General features: G+C 40.8%; 1 protein-coding gene, 1 long non-coding RNA gene and 1 pseudogene across 3 annotated transcripts in view; 2 read left to right on the forward strand and 1 right to left on the reverse strand.

Moving 5' to 3' along the window:
• ANKRD55 (ankyrin repeat domain 55) overlaps positions 1–14745 on the forward strand; it is a 148238-nt gene that overhangs the window by 132175 nt on the left and 1318 nt on the right. Inside the window, exon 9 of the mRNA XM_004703710.2 lies at positions 12692–12784. Within this exon, the coding sequence (XP_004703767.1) occupies positions 12692–12784 (93 nt within the window). The remainder of the gene's footprint in view (positions 1–12691; positions 12785–14745) is intronic.
• Positions 1–14745, reverse strand: part of LOC123521116 — a 30453-nt gene that overhangs the window by 9766 nt on the left and 5942 nt on the right. The window lies entirely within an intron of this gene.
• On the forward strand, positions 1477–2446 carry LOC115873713 (annotated as a pseudogene).

Consider the following 14745-nt stretch of genomic DNA (forward strand, 5'->3'; position numbering starts at 1 on the left):
TAAATTATCAAGGGTTCAGGAGGGAGGGGAAGCTGGGAGAGAGGAGAAAAAATGAGGAGCTGATACCAAGGGCTCAAGTAGAAAGCAGGTGTTTTGAGAATGATGATGGCAACATATGTACGAATGTGCTGGACACAATTGATGTATGTATGGATTGTGAAAAGAGTTGTATGAGCCCCTAATAAAATGATTTAATAAAAAAAGGGGGAAAATTTGAAATACTAGTAAGAAAAGGTAGAGCTTTTATATAGGAAAGCTTTTTAGACAAAATATATGGAACATTCACTTATACAAATTAAAAAACTCAAATGGCAGAACACTGCTTAAGAACACTCTGAGGTTTGGATACAAGGCAATGGTTTCAATAACACTTATTCACTAAGGCAAAACTATTCTGGAGAACTAAGACACGTCACACAGTAAAAGAACACGTGAAAATAGCAAACCTATGGCAGTCTCAAGTTGCCGATTATGGGGCAACCTCAAAACAAGCTATTGGAAACAACATCCAGGGACTTCAACTTCCTTTGGATGGTAGACCTCTGCTTCTTCACACACTAGGGCGTATCTCAGTTCCTTCAATCTGTATTGTTGTGTTTAAGATAAAATCCAGTGCACTTGGTGGGGTCTTGAAATCAAGCCCTTCTCCTGTGACCTATGAAGAATGCTGTGTACCTTGAAAAGATAAAATCTAAATGCCAGGTAGCCTATACAAATGGTCTGGATCACCAAAGGCAGAAAAGAAATTTGGTCAAAAATGCATGATGAGCAACATAATATCAGGAGGCTTTTTCCATTGTAGGGGGGTTAGGGAGAGGGATACAAAAAGTGTTAAAGCTCCCCCAAGGGCAGGCTGCCCTTTTCTCCTAGTGTACCCACCAACAGAGGTGGAATCACCTTCTCAGAGAAAGATACCCACCCCCACCCCCATCATCTCAGATCATGAATCTCCATTGAAATTCACTGAACATGATGGTAAGAGTATGTTCTAAATTAGGGTGACCAGGAGACAGTGCTATGCAGCAGGAACTATTTGGTCCTCTTCCAATCCCCACTACATGAAAACTGACCCCAGCTAAGATGAGCCTCTTCTGCAGAAAGTGGTATTTAAGATGTACAAATAAGGCGTGATGAGTGAATCATTAGATAAGCATTAGACGGACATACCATAGCACTGCTTAGGAGACCTGATTAAATGATTTCACCATCTGCCCTACGTCCAGACAACTAGGCTGACTTTCTTTTTTATGAGTCTGCTCCTTTAAAAAGGCTGAATTCTTCAATAGGACACAAGGTTTGGACCAAAATGGTCTACTGATTTTTGTAGACCATCATTCAAATTCAAAATATCTTTAGACGCCCCTGTGACATCAGCCTCGCCATGCCATTTAAAGCCCCTCCTGCAGCTGCTGTAGGCTTCCCTTCGCCTCCAGCTCGCCCGCCGTGCAGTCCGGTTCCTGCCTCTTCCCAAAGCTCATGGCAGCTCTGAAGGACCAGCTGATCCAGACTCTCCTGAAGGAAGAACAGACCCCCCAGAATAAGCTTACAGTCGTTGGGTGGGTGCTGTGGGCATGGCCTGTTCCATCAGGATCCTAATGATACTTGGCAGATGAACTCGCCCTTGCTGACACCATAGAAGACAAATCGAAGGGTGAAATGATGGCAGCCTGTTCCTTCGAACACCAAAAATCATCTCAGGCAAAGACTACAGTGTAACTGCAAATTCCAAGTTGGTTGTTATCATGGCTGGACCACGTCAGCAGGAGGGAGAAAGTCATCTTAATTTGGTCCCACGCAATGTGAACATCTTCAAATTCATCATTCCGAACATCATGAAACACGGCCCAAACTGCAAGTTGCTTATTGTTTCTAATCCAGTGGATAACCTTACCTGCATGCCTTAGAAGATATGTGGCTTCCCCAGAACTGTGTTATTGGAAGGGGTTGTGATCTGGATTTGGCAAGGTTTGTTACCTCATGGGGGAGAGGCTGGGAGCTGTCATGGATGGGTCCCTGGGGAGCATGGAGAGACTCTAGTGTGCCAGTTTGGAGTGGAGGTGAATGTTGCTGGTGTCTCCCTGGAAAAACCTGCACCTGCTTCAGGTACTGATGGAGCTAAGGAACAGTGGAAAGAGGTCTACCAACAGTTGGTCGACAGTGCTTATGAGGTGAACAACGGAAAGGCTACACTTCCTGGGCCATTGGGCTGTCTGTGGCTGACTTGGCAGAGAGTATAATGAAGACTCTCAGGCGGGTACATCCCATTGCCACCATGATGAAGGGCCTTTATGGTGTAAATGAAGACATCCTCCTCAGGGTCTCGTGCATCCTGGGACAGCATGGAATCTCAGACGTGGGGAAGGTGACCCTGACTCCTGAGGAAGAGGCCCGATGGAAGAAAAGTGCAGATACGCTTTGGGGGATCCAAAAAGAGCTACTGTTGTAAAGTCTTCTCTTGTACCAACCACTTCACTGTCTGGGCTATGAATGGATTTTAGTTGGGGGGTGTGCATCTTGCTCTTTTTATCTGCTTTATGGCTAAAGCAGTAAAGTTATGATCTAGGAGAAACATTCGTTTCCTAAAGTCAGACCTGGGGATGGGCCATACAGCCTTACAGCTTTACGAATAGTATTTCTCATGTGTCATTCTGTATTGGTTAGCATAAAATTTTTCTCCATCTCAGAGACCCCTCTGCCAAGGTGTTTGCTGGGTGCGATAGAACTTCTAGTATCTTCACTCAACATGCTAACTCCAGCTCCTTTCCCAATCACATCTTGGGCTCCCATGTGTGAAGTAAATCCAGTATTGCATGTCTTGTGCATAACTGTCCTAAGGATCTTATTTTGTGTACAATATTTATCTAAATAGTATATTTGCCATATAATGTAAAAAGACTTACATTATATGCAACTATATGTTCTACTAACTAAAATACCAAATAAACCATGCACAGTGACATTAAAAAAATAGCTTTTAGAACTTTTTTTTGGTGGGGGTGGGGCTTGGATTGGTTATGTTATGTGTGGTAGTTAACGTAATCAAGTGTCAATTTGAGGACTCAGAGTGAAGGGGTGGAGAGTAGCCTGTCAATCAGGTCTTAGCTTGATGACCTCATTTGGAAGAGCTAAGGAGATAAATAGCTCAGTCCTTGTGAGACTTTCTTGTTGACAAGCCACATGGAGTCAGGCTGATGGCAGCAAGAGCCTCGGAGCTAGAGAAGCCACAAGGAGACCCCTGCCAACACTGAGATGCTTACGATGCCACTGGATCCCCAAGACTTCCCACCCACTGGCCTGTGATCTTCCTGCATTTGGCATCATTACATGTGTTCCATAAGTCTGAAGAGGACGTTATAGATTGGTATCTGACATATGGACTAGTATCGGACTTATGGGCTTGATCTGGACTGGGCTGGAATGTTTTCTCAATATTCAATTGCTCTTGTGTATAAAGAGCTCATTCTTATATACATATGAGCATCTATGAATTTGTTTCTCTAATCTACCCAGACTAACATATGGTACCTTGGAAGTGGGGTACTAGAGAAACAAAGCATAAAGTTGGCGAGTAGATGTTTGTTTGAGCTCTTCCCAATAGTAGTGCTTCTTCTTTGGCTAGCCAGAAGCCAGTTATGTCCATGCAGTTGACTGGGCTCTTTTCCGGAAAGAATGTGGTAAGTTAAAGTTTTTATTCTTTTCTTTGATCAGTCTTTGGTTACTCCTGTGTGAGATGACGAAAATGAATGTTGTTAATGTGTATTTGGAGCTCGGGTAGAAATCACCCCTTGAATTTCTCGGAAACCATGCTGCTTTGGGAAAATGGTTGACAGAAGGTCAAAATAGCTGACAGAAAGCCTGACTCTGGCTTGATTCAGCCTGAAGCCTAATCCCAATATTTGGTATCACTAGAATAGTTTAGATAAGGATTAAAATAAGCTAAACAAGGATTGAACTTGACTGTTTTAAGAACTGAGTTTAGGATCTGGTTCTACTTTGTTTATACTGCTGATTTCTTCTGCTTATTATTGGTGATATAAGGACTTATAGAAATGATTTTTGGGAAGTATGAAAATTGAGAAGTTGTAAGCCCAGTTGCTTGGAACCATTAAAATTTGATCTTTAAATGGGTTTAAGACATACATGCAAAGAAGGCTCTGAAAAGATAAGCCCCACACATTGCTTCAGAGTACACAGGATATTTACATTCCAAGAGATCTGCTTAGGGGATTGTTAACAGATTGTTGAAAAAAGGAACCCTTTGGATTTTTAAAGTTTGAACTAGCAGTTTTTGTCAGAAGGTGGAAAAACTCCAAAACCATGAAGAAAGCCTGCGGGCAGGCTGAAGTGCTTGCTAGGTGACCACCTGGATCTACTTGTTGAGTGGAAGTGGGAGAAATGCAGCAATAAAGAGATAGGCTGAGTCTGGCCACTTACACCCGTGGACCTGGATTACAGGAACTAGAGGAGAAGATGAGCGTGGGTTGACTGGTCTGAAGTTTATGACTTAGTACAAGGAGGCTAGGGTTGTTGAGAATTTGTGATTGGGCCCATGGTCTAAAGGCAAGGCAGCCAATGGACACCCTGGTGAGGATAGGTGAGGTAGCCCACATTGAGTTGACCAGAACCCGACCAGATGAAGAGAAGATTTTTGAGCCTGTGAACTGGTGCACATTGCTGCAGACTTTATGGATGGCCTGTCCTGATTTGATTTTGCTTATGGATGTGGATTTCACAAGGTTCCAACTGAATGAATATTCTTCATGTCAAAGAATATGATTGTCTCCTCAGAGCACTAGGTGGATGTAAGTAGGCAGAATAGAAATTGAATACCCAAAATTGGGGGATAAAGGCATGAAGTGGCTGTCTTACAAACTTTCAAAGTTGGGGAATATGTTCATAGAATTACAGGATTGAGGTGTAGGTGTTACTTAACTGCAATTGTTAGGCATTGGATATTTTTGTTTTGTTCACTGATAGAATATTATATTTAAATGAGGGTGGCAGATTTTTTATTGTACACATTTTAGTTTTATCCTATTAGGTACAGATGTGATTTTATTATTGTTTGTTTTAAAATTATATTTGGCTAAAGAGTTATGTGAAAGTGTCAAATTTACAAGGGGTGGTCTGTGGTAGTTACATGATCTAGTGTCAATTTGAGGACTCAGAGTGAAGGGGTGGGGTCTATGAGGTCTTAGCTTGATGACCTCATTTGGAAGTGCTAAGGAGATAAATAGCTCAGTCCTTGTGAGACTTTCTTGTTGACAAGCCACATGGAGTCAGGCTGATGGCAGCAAGAGCCTCAGAGCTGGAGAAGCCACAAGGAGACCCCTGCCAACACTGAAATGCTTATGATGCCACTGGATCCACAAGACTTCCCACCCACTGGCCTGTGATCTTCCTGCATTTGACATCATTGCATGTCTTCCATAAGTCTGAAGAGGACTTTATAGATTGGTATCTGACATGTGGGCTAATATCAGACTTATGGACTTGATCTGGACTGGGCTGGAATGTTTTCTCAATATTCAATTGGTCTTGTATATAAAGCTCATTCTTATACACATTTGAGTGTCTATGAATTTGTTTCTCTAGTCTACCCAGACTAACACAGTATGTGTGTTTATTTTTGTTTTTAAGATCTGAATATTGAAAAGAGCATGTAGGGGCAAAGGGTTTGTGCATGGGCTATTCCAACTTCCACAAAAACTTGAGACCGAACCAATATATTAACAATATTAGGATAAACATATGAAAATAACATGGAAGACTAAGAATAATAAGTACTATAAGGTATTTGTCTATATCTGAATAACACTAGCAGGAGTTGCCTTCTGTAAAAACCCCAAGTATTATATGAACAAGGACATGAATAGGGACACTCGAAAGTTTATCTATTAAGACACAAAACGATCTCTTTGGGACTTAGCATGAAGTCTTAACTGTTCTATTTTTCAGTCCAGAACTCAAATCTCACTAGCTTTTCTTGTCATGATTTTCGTGAATTAGCTGAATTTGCTAATAGAAGTTTTGAAATAATAATTTGAAAGTCATATTTAAACCCATAAGTTGAACAGTTTGGGAGAAATGAGAAAAGTAGTTATATTTGTACAGAAGATACTCTTAAATGCCCACAATATGCATTCATAAAGAGCTTATAAAATTTCATGTATTTAGTGACTATTTCTATTCCTGACAATTTTGGAATCAGTTGTAATTTACAAACCCCATCACCTTCCAGAATCCTGGAAATCTTCGTCTAGACTGGTGGGCTCCAAGCCCAGGATATTAGTCTTCTTGTTGTTGTTAAGTCTGAGATAGTCCTTTTTTTGTTGGAAATTGTTGTCAAATTAGCAGATCTGCTTCGCAGATCAGCAAAGCAAAAGTTTATCTATAGATGATACAACTTTACATGGACATGGTTAATTCATAGTATTTTTTTATAATGAATAGCTTGATTGGGAAATTCCTGAACCAATTCAAAACCAGAGTTAATTAAAAGTTAGAAGGAAATGTTAGACCAAAAGAAAATATCTTCAAATACAGCAGTGGAAAGTTTCAGATATAATGTTAAACCTGAGTTTCTGTAATTATATTTCTGAGTGGTATCATTGAGAACTACTGGTGTTGTCTATTGGCAATCTTTTCTCAACTTTACTTCCTACTAGTCAAATATACTTGATATAATAATGAACCCGGTGAACTGATCATCATTAAACACTTGCCATGTACAGGGCTCTAGCTTTAACTCAAGACTATGACCCCACTGCCATTTCAGTAGAAAGTAATATTGCTCATGTAACATTTTGTGCTAATTCACCAGCCTCTTTTCATCTTACGAATAAATCCACCACCATTGATCTAATATCATAAAAGCTTTAAAACATTTTATTGATTCTTGTTCTCTGCACGAAAGCAAATAAAGCTCACTTCCCCTCATGCTGTCTACAACGTTCCACCCCCCTCAAGTTAGCCTTCACCAGCTTTCAGATGCCAGCACCACCAGACAATTTGCTTTGAGACAAGACCACTTTCTTTTTCCCTTTGAAAACAAATACACAGCTTACTACCAGTTGTCATTTTGCCCTAACTCAGTGGTTCTTAACCTGTGGGTCATGACCCCTTTAGGGGTCGAAAGACCCTTTCACAGGGGTTGCCTGATTCATAACAGTAGCAAAATTACACTTATGAAGTAGCAACGAAAATAATTTTGTGGTTGGGGCGTCACCACAACATGAAGAACTGTATTAAAGGGTCATGGCATTAGGAAGGTTGAGAACCACTTGCTTTTCAGCCAATTTTAAAACTTTTAACAGCTTTTAAGGTTGTCTTCATTAAATAGCCTAGAATTCCCTAAATCCATTCGTGCTGGTTTGCCAACCCCAAATGCTACATCTTACGAATTGACTATGATGCACACATGTGTTAAATCAAGGAAGACATACCAATTTGAAAAAGAATCAAATTAAAAAGGCAAATCTTAATAAAGTGTTAACTGGATAATTAACATTAATATTAATTAAGGTTAAGTGGATAGATTTAAAAGTTGCAATTAAAATGATTACTTATTAAGTAAAATGATCACGAAGATATAAATGTCTCTACAGCAAATCAGATAAAGCAATAAGAATAACATTCACGACACCTCAACAATCTCTTTGGCTGTCTTAGTGACCCTATGGACAGAGTGTCTTAGATGATGACCCTCCAGGCCAGGTTACCCAGACACCATGTCTGTTTAGAGCAATCCATAAAATTATGACTTGAAAAATTTGCATGAAAGCTGGCATGGCTCATTTTAGGCTGACTACAAAATAGGCAGTCGGTTTGTTACAAGACTACCCAGGGAGTTTCGACCTGTCAGGAATGATCTGAGAAATTTTGCTGAAACATCACATCTTAGTGGGGAGACTATTTAGTTTTGTAAGGCGGATCCACACTTCGCTGGAAGCTAAACACTCCAAGGAGTGAATTAGAGTTTCAAACTAGTAATATAAAAGCTTTTTTTCCCACTGTCAAGAAATCCAATTTTTAGTTAACACTATTTCATATTAATACTCCTCCAAAAGACAAACTAATGAAACTTTTAGTCAGACGAGTAGAGTTTTGATATTCAGACAAGTAAAGTTCAGGTTATATCAAGTAAATGTATCCTTAATGAGCTCTTCAAATATTGCTCTTATAGATCACTTATGATAAAAATCCAAGCTCACTCCCATCGAGTCAATGCTGACTCATGGTGACCCTTTTGACAGCTAGAACTGCCATGTGGGTTTCCAAGACAGTCACTTTTTACAGAGTAGAAAGCCTCATCTTTCTCCCATCACTTATGAAAACTCTTTAAAATAATTTTTAAATGAACACACTATTTAGCAGATATAGATATATATTTTCCTAGAAAATAAAAGTATGTAAACCTCTAATTACAGTAAATGTGTATTGACTCAATTTTAATATCAGCAAATTACATAAGATCTTATCATGATTTATGTACCATAAAGCATTGTTGAGATTGTTGAATTATTTTAAAGTGTTCTTACTTATTTACTTTGTCTAAATGTGTCTTTCTTGTTGTGAGGTGCCATCGAGTCAGTTGCAATTGGCAGTGACCCTATGCACAACAGAGCAGACATTAATCAGTCCTGGACCATCCTCACGGTCACTCTTATTTCAACCCCCCGTTACAGCCACTGTGTCAATTCACCTTGTTGAGGGCCTTCCTCTTTCTTTGCTTTCCTTCTATTTTACCAAGCAAGAAGGCCAACGTTCTCACAACTGGATCAATCGGTGACATCATGATAAATGGAGATAAGGTCGAAGCGGTTAAGGATTTTGTCTGGCTTGGAATGCACAATCGATGCTCACGGAAGCAGCAGTCAAGAGATCAACAGACATGGTGTACTGGATAAATCTGCTGCATAAGACCTCTTTAAAGTGTTGAAAGCATGATATTACTTTGAGGAGTAAGGTGCGCCTAGCCATGGTATTTTCAATTGCCTCGTGTGCATGTGAGGAAGATGGAAGATGAATGGATGCATTTGAATTGTGGAGCTGGGGAAGAATATTGAAAGTACCATGGACTGGCAAAACAACAGACAAGTCTGTCTTGGAAGAAGTATGGCTAGAGTGCTCCTAAGAGACAAAGATGGCCAGCCTTCGTCCTACATACTTCTTTGTACAGCTTTGTCAGGCGAAATCGGTCCCTGGAGAAGGACATCATGCTTGGTAGAGAGCAGTGAAAAAGAGGAGTATCCTCAAGGAAATGAATTAGAAAGTTTCTTCTTTCTCACATGGAACAGATGGTGGATTTGAACTGCAGACCTTGGGGGTTTGCAGCCCAACACACAATCCACTCTGCCACCAGGGCTTCTTGGGGTACCAAAAAATAGTGAGTCGATTCAGACTCATCATGATCCTAAAGGGTACAAGGAGACCTCATATCTCAAATATAATTTAAAGGGGACATTGAGTCTTAAATAGGACAACGACACATCACCTGCATGGGGGACGTGTTTGCGACTTCTACTAATGGTCTCCGTCATCCCGATGATGTGTCTTTGTCTTTGTCCTGTTTAAGACTTAATAAATGTTCTCCTTAAAGTATATTTGAGATTTGAGGTCGCTTTTGAACCCTATAACAAGAGTCAGACAGACCTGGTTTAGAGACCAGGATCTGTCACTTAACAGCTTGGGACCTTGAACACATTTTAGAATTTCTCTCCAGGCCATCATGTCTTCCTGGGTAGACCAGGACTGGTAAGACTCTCTCTCACCAGAGAAGGTAGTTGTTATGTCCAAATGAGATTAAGTACCTGACAATAGTTAAGTGTTCAACAAATGGTACCCATTATTGCTATGATCTTATTCTTGATTTTGCAAATTCCTGCCCAAGTGTTAAGGAATAATTAAGGTATGTGCTCACATGGGTGTCAGTGTAATTCTCCCCAGAATATTTTCTTTTTAAATAACATCCCCTGGAGTTATTTACCCTTCAGAGTTCAAAGGAATCAAAATACAATGGCAAATATCTACCAAAGAGACTAGAATATATTGCCCCATGGTATCAAAAGATACCGCGTAGGTGACTGTCCCTACACAATCAAGTGACCATGGACTCCCATCAAGTGATGGGAAGTGGATCTTGGCTAATGGTTTGTTGTTGGTTTTTTTGCCAAGGCAAAACAATACTTTGCCCAAAGGGAAGACCCTTACACTCTACCAGCATTGCTATTATGATTCTGGTTTCTCCTTAAATAGGTTGCTAAGCAACAAAACAATGAAACATATGCCCTAAAATACACTGAAGTCTTTGGATTGAGATAGAGCATGCATGTGTGGAAGTTGGGGGCAAAAAGAGAGGGAAGAAATGCTTCTTACCACAATTCAATTCAACAACAAACTGAAAAAAGCTATGTAGTAACCACGAAGATAATATAATCCTTCTCCTCTAAAGAAGCTGTTCTCATATCTTTTAAATTGTTGTGAAATATATATAAGCAGACTTCCACTGTAAATATTGCATGTCTACAATTCAGTGTCCATAATGGCATCATTATGTTGTGCGGCCATTTCCATCTCCTGAAACAGAAATTCAGTATCTATACAAAAGCTCCCGTTCCTCTCTAGCCCTGGTAACCACTCATCGATCGACTTTCATCTCTATAAAAATAAAATAGACCCACTGACTCATAGGCACTCTATAGGCCAGGGTGGGACTCCCTCGGCAGGTTTCTGAGACTGTTAACTCTTTATGGGAGTAGACAGCCTCAATGTTCTCCTGCAGAGCAGTTGGGGGTTTCAAATTGCTGACTTTGTGGTTAGCAGCCCAACAAATAACCCCTACAGCACCAAGGCTCCATTTTGTCTGTATAGATTTGCCTGTTGTTGATACCTCACTCAAGTGAGGCCATGCTGCAGGAGTATTTGGCCCCCTCTCTCCCCACTGTGTCTGACTTATTTCCCCCAGTAGTATTTTCTCAAGTGCATCCATAGCATAGTACATATCAGAACCTCCCTTCTCCCTATGGCTTAACCTCATATGTAGAGCAATTCTTCCTAAGGAAGGATTTCATCCATTTTGCTGATTGTTTCCCATGTGTCTTATACCATTTTTATCTCATCTTTCCTTCCATATCACCTGCTTTTATAGTGACCCATTCTGATTTTCAATCCCTTTTGTGTCAAGATAGTTATATGTAAGCCTTCAATCATATTGTTATTTTATTCACTTCCTGTAATAATCTTGTCCGTGTTTCTACATACACATGGTTCTTTCAGGGGCTGAGTAATGAAACGAGAGGAAATATTAAAGTGAGCAACAGAAAACAGATCATATTGAAGTTCCAGAGAAAGAAAATACTACAGAAATGGTCACTTTGAGAAAATGGACTGTTGAGAATAATATTCACAACCTGTTTAACAGTGATGAAATCAGAGCAGAAACTCATAACAAAAGAGCAGGTTAAAAAAGGCAGAAGGATGAGAAAAGATAGATTTAATAGAACCCATAAGTGAAAGAAGAAAAAGCTAGTTTAGAAGAAGTGTGCATTACCTTGACTTACTGCCATCGAGACAATTCTGACTCATAGGACAGGGTAGCACTGGCCCTGGGGCTTGCTGAGATGGTAACACTTCATGGGGGTAGAAAGCCTCATGTTCTCCCACAGAGCAGCTGGTGGTTTGAAGTGGCTGGTTGCTTTGAATTGCTGACCTTTCAGTTAACAGCCCAACCCACTATGTCACCAGGGCTCCTAAAGATCCCTAGATGGCCAATATATGCGTAGAGGTTCATATCTTGTATACACGCTCAGCTTTTTAAATCCTAAGGGTAAAGAGAAAGATCTTCACAGTATCCAGATAGAATAACTAGGCTGACTGCAGAGAAAAAAGAATATTCCTACCTGCCTCAGACTTCAGTGTTTGCTAATGTCCATAGCATTCACTCCCAACATGGCTGATGTCAGACTACCACTGTCCTGCCAACCAACTCATTAAACTCCTGAACATGTTTAACCATCGGCCCTCCAGAGCTGGCTCACCAGGTTCCAGTGTATCCCTGCTTCTGACTCAAGTAAGAGAAGAGCAATTTCTCAATGATTTCCCTTTAAGTCAGTGACTCTCAAACCTGCTATACAATAGAATCCGTAGGAGTTGATGGGGATCCGATGCCGGGGCTCCACCCAGCAAAGATTCTGATTTAATGGAGCTGGAAGATGGTCAGGGCATCTCTAACTTCAAAGTACCTTGGTCAGAATCAAGCAGCACCCATGTCGAAGAGCACCTCCAACTCCCCACCTGTTCACTCATCAAAGAATTGGCAAAGGTGTGAGAAGTTATGCCTGACCTTATGACTTGTGATTTGTTTTGCAACTTTTAGTTTTATAGAGTGGGTGCCTAACTCTGCTTGTTGGTAAAATCTTATGAAAATTTAAGTTCAATCAAGAAATAATTTCTTGTGCTTTTTCTTATCATGTAAACAGTGACTAGTATGTAACAGACATGCAGATCAATTTAGCTGCTATTATTACTATTATTATTATTATTATTGTGGCAGTGGTGGTGGTAATGGTTTTGTCATCTGAATCTTCAATATAATGATCTCTATTGATCTTTATGAATCTTTTACCCTTTGGACATTACAATTTGCACTTAATTGAGTCTCAAGTAATTGACCGGATTTGTTTGTCCACAGGACAAAATGTTCAGCATCTCTCCCCAAACAGACCCAAAATCAGGGATCTTCCTTTCACAAGGAACAACCTCGCTCCCCTACCAGACCAGAAATGTAAGTGTTATGAATCTTCCTCCTCTTTCTTTGTAAGCATCAAACATGCATAGACACAGCTAGAGGTTTCTTCAGTTTACTTTCATTTTTCAAAGGAAGATCAAGAACCAAAACTTGTGGATTACAGGAAAGACAGATACAATCTTTTATGCTTCTTACAACTAATTGCTTGAAGACATGTTTCTTTGAAGAATATTTTTAGTTTGGACTATGACAACAAGGACATGTTTTCTTTGCTGTATATTATTTAATGTTTTTAAGCTTTTGCTTTAAACATTCTTAAGGTTGGCTTGTTGGCATTGATTTCCTTACTCTAGTGAACACATGGAAATGTGTGTTCTCTCTGTACTTGCGCTCCATTCATTCCTAAACCAAACCAACAAAATCACTGCCATCGAGGCAGTTGTGACTCATAGCAACCCTGTTGGACAGAGAGGAATTATCCCTGTGTATTTCCAAGACTGGAACTCTTTACAGGAATAGACAGCCTCATCTTCCTCCTGGGGGGCAGCTGGTGGTTTCAAACTGCTGACTTAGTGGTTAGCAGCCCAAAGCAGAATCCACTACACCACTGCTACACTCCCGTATTACTAAACAGAAATGAATAATCAAGGAGATGCCATTAATCAATGTTAACTTTGGCATTACTGATTCATAATATTTTTTACCCAAAAAAGGTGTCACCATATAAAATACCTGTACAGTGTCTTGGCGCGAGATCCAATTACATATACATCTGTGGGCCAGGGCACTCAAGTGCCAAGATCTCAGACCCTTGTCTTGAAGTTAGACATCTGCCTGACTGCTACAAGGCCCAGAAACCATCTAGTCTACAGCAATGGAGGCCCTGCTCCAAACTCCCAACCCGATCCCACTTGGCTCCCACAACTTTGTGGGTCTGGTTTCCAAGTTTTATCCACTGTGGACCCACAGGCTGCTGATGGGAAAGAATGTATCCAGGGTGCCCCAACCCTAGCTCAGAATCCCTCATTCCTCCTGGTCCACACTATCCCCACCCTAAGCAGGTTCTCATGGACAAGCTGACCCTCCCTGCCACTAGCTCAGCAGGGAAGGCAGGGACCACAGAGTGGGAACCAGCTGAGCAGAGCATTCCCTGAGGCCTCCCCAACAGGAGCTGCCTATGCTGTAAGCTTCACCAGACCAGGACACCCAGGAGCCACGAGCCCTGAGGACTTAAGTGTCCACACAACATCTAAATCCTATTTCACAGAACTCCTGTGGGCCTCATCCCTTTATGACGTGGAGTGCTTGTTGAAGAGTAGATTCTTGGGCCCGTCTCTTAGCAATTCAGATTTTGTATATCCTCCTACACTCATGACCTAGTTTATTATTAGTCTCACTCTACAAGTGAGAAAACTGAGTTCAGAGAGGTTACCTGACTTGTCCGTAGAGGTCCCTGGGTGGTGAAAACAGTTAAGGCGCTTTTTGTCTGAGAACTGAAAGGTGGAAGGTTTTAGTTCACCTTAAGGTGCCTCAGAACAAAAGCCTTGGCACTCTCCTTCTGAAAACCCCGCCAATGGAAACCCTATGACACGCAGTTCAGATGTGACACACATGGGGGTCACATGAGTCAGAATCGACGTGACCACGGCTGGTTTTCTTAGGAAACAGAGCCAGGAGGCAAGGACTGAGTACTGAGTCAGCTGGCTCATGGCACAAACAATACTCCCTGGATTCTAATTCCTCAGCTTCTTGTTCTTTCTGTCTACTGCCTATGCCCATCCCAACCCCCTTTAAATAATCCACACTCCTGAATTGTATGATATGTGAATTAGGTGTCAATAAAAAATGGTTAAAAAAAGAAGTCATACCTACAACAACAAAATAATAAGTATCATTATAATAATACACACACACATGCATGTGTGCACTCCTGCTATCTTCTCTGGGTTATACGTGAGGACCTGTCTTCACTCTTTCAGACAAGTTGCTTAACCTGT

Source organism: Echinops telfairi, unplaced genomic scaffold (assembly GCF_000313985.2).
Source record: "Echinops telfairi isolate 266 unplaced genomic scaffold, ASM31398v2 ScPeMD7_7469;HRSCAF=8507_1, whole genome shotgun sequence".
Lineage (NCBI taxonomy): Eukaryota > Metazoa > Chordata > Mammalia > Afrosoricida > Tenrecidae > Echinops > Echinops telfairi.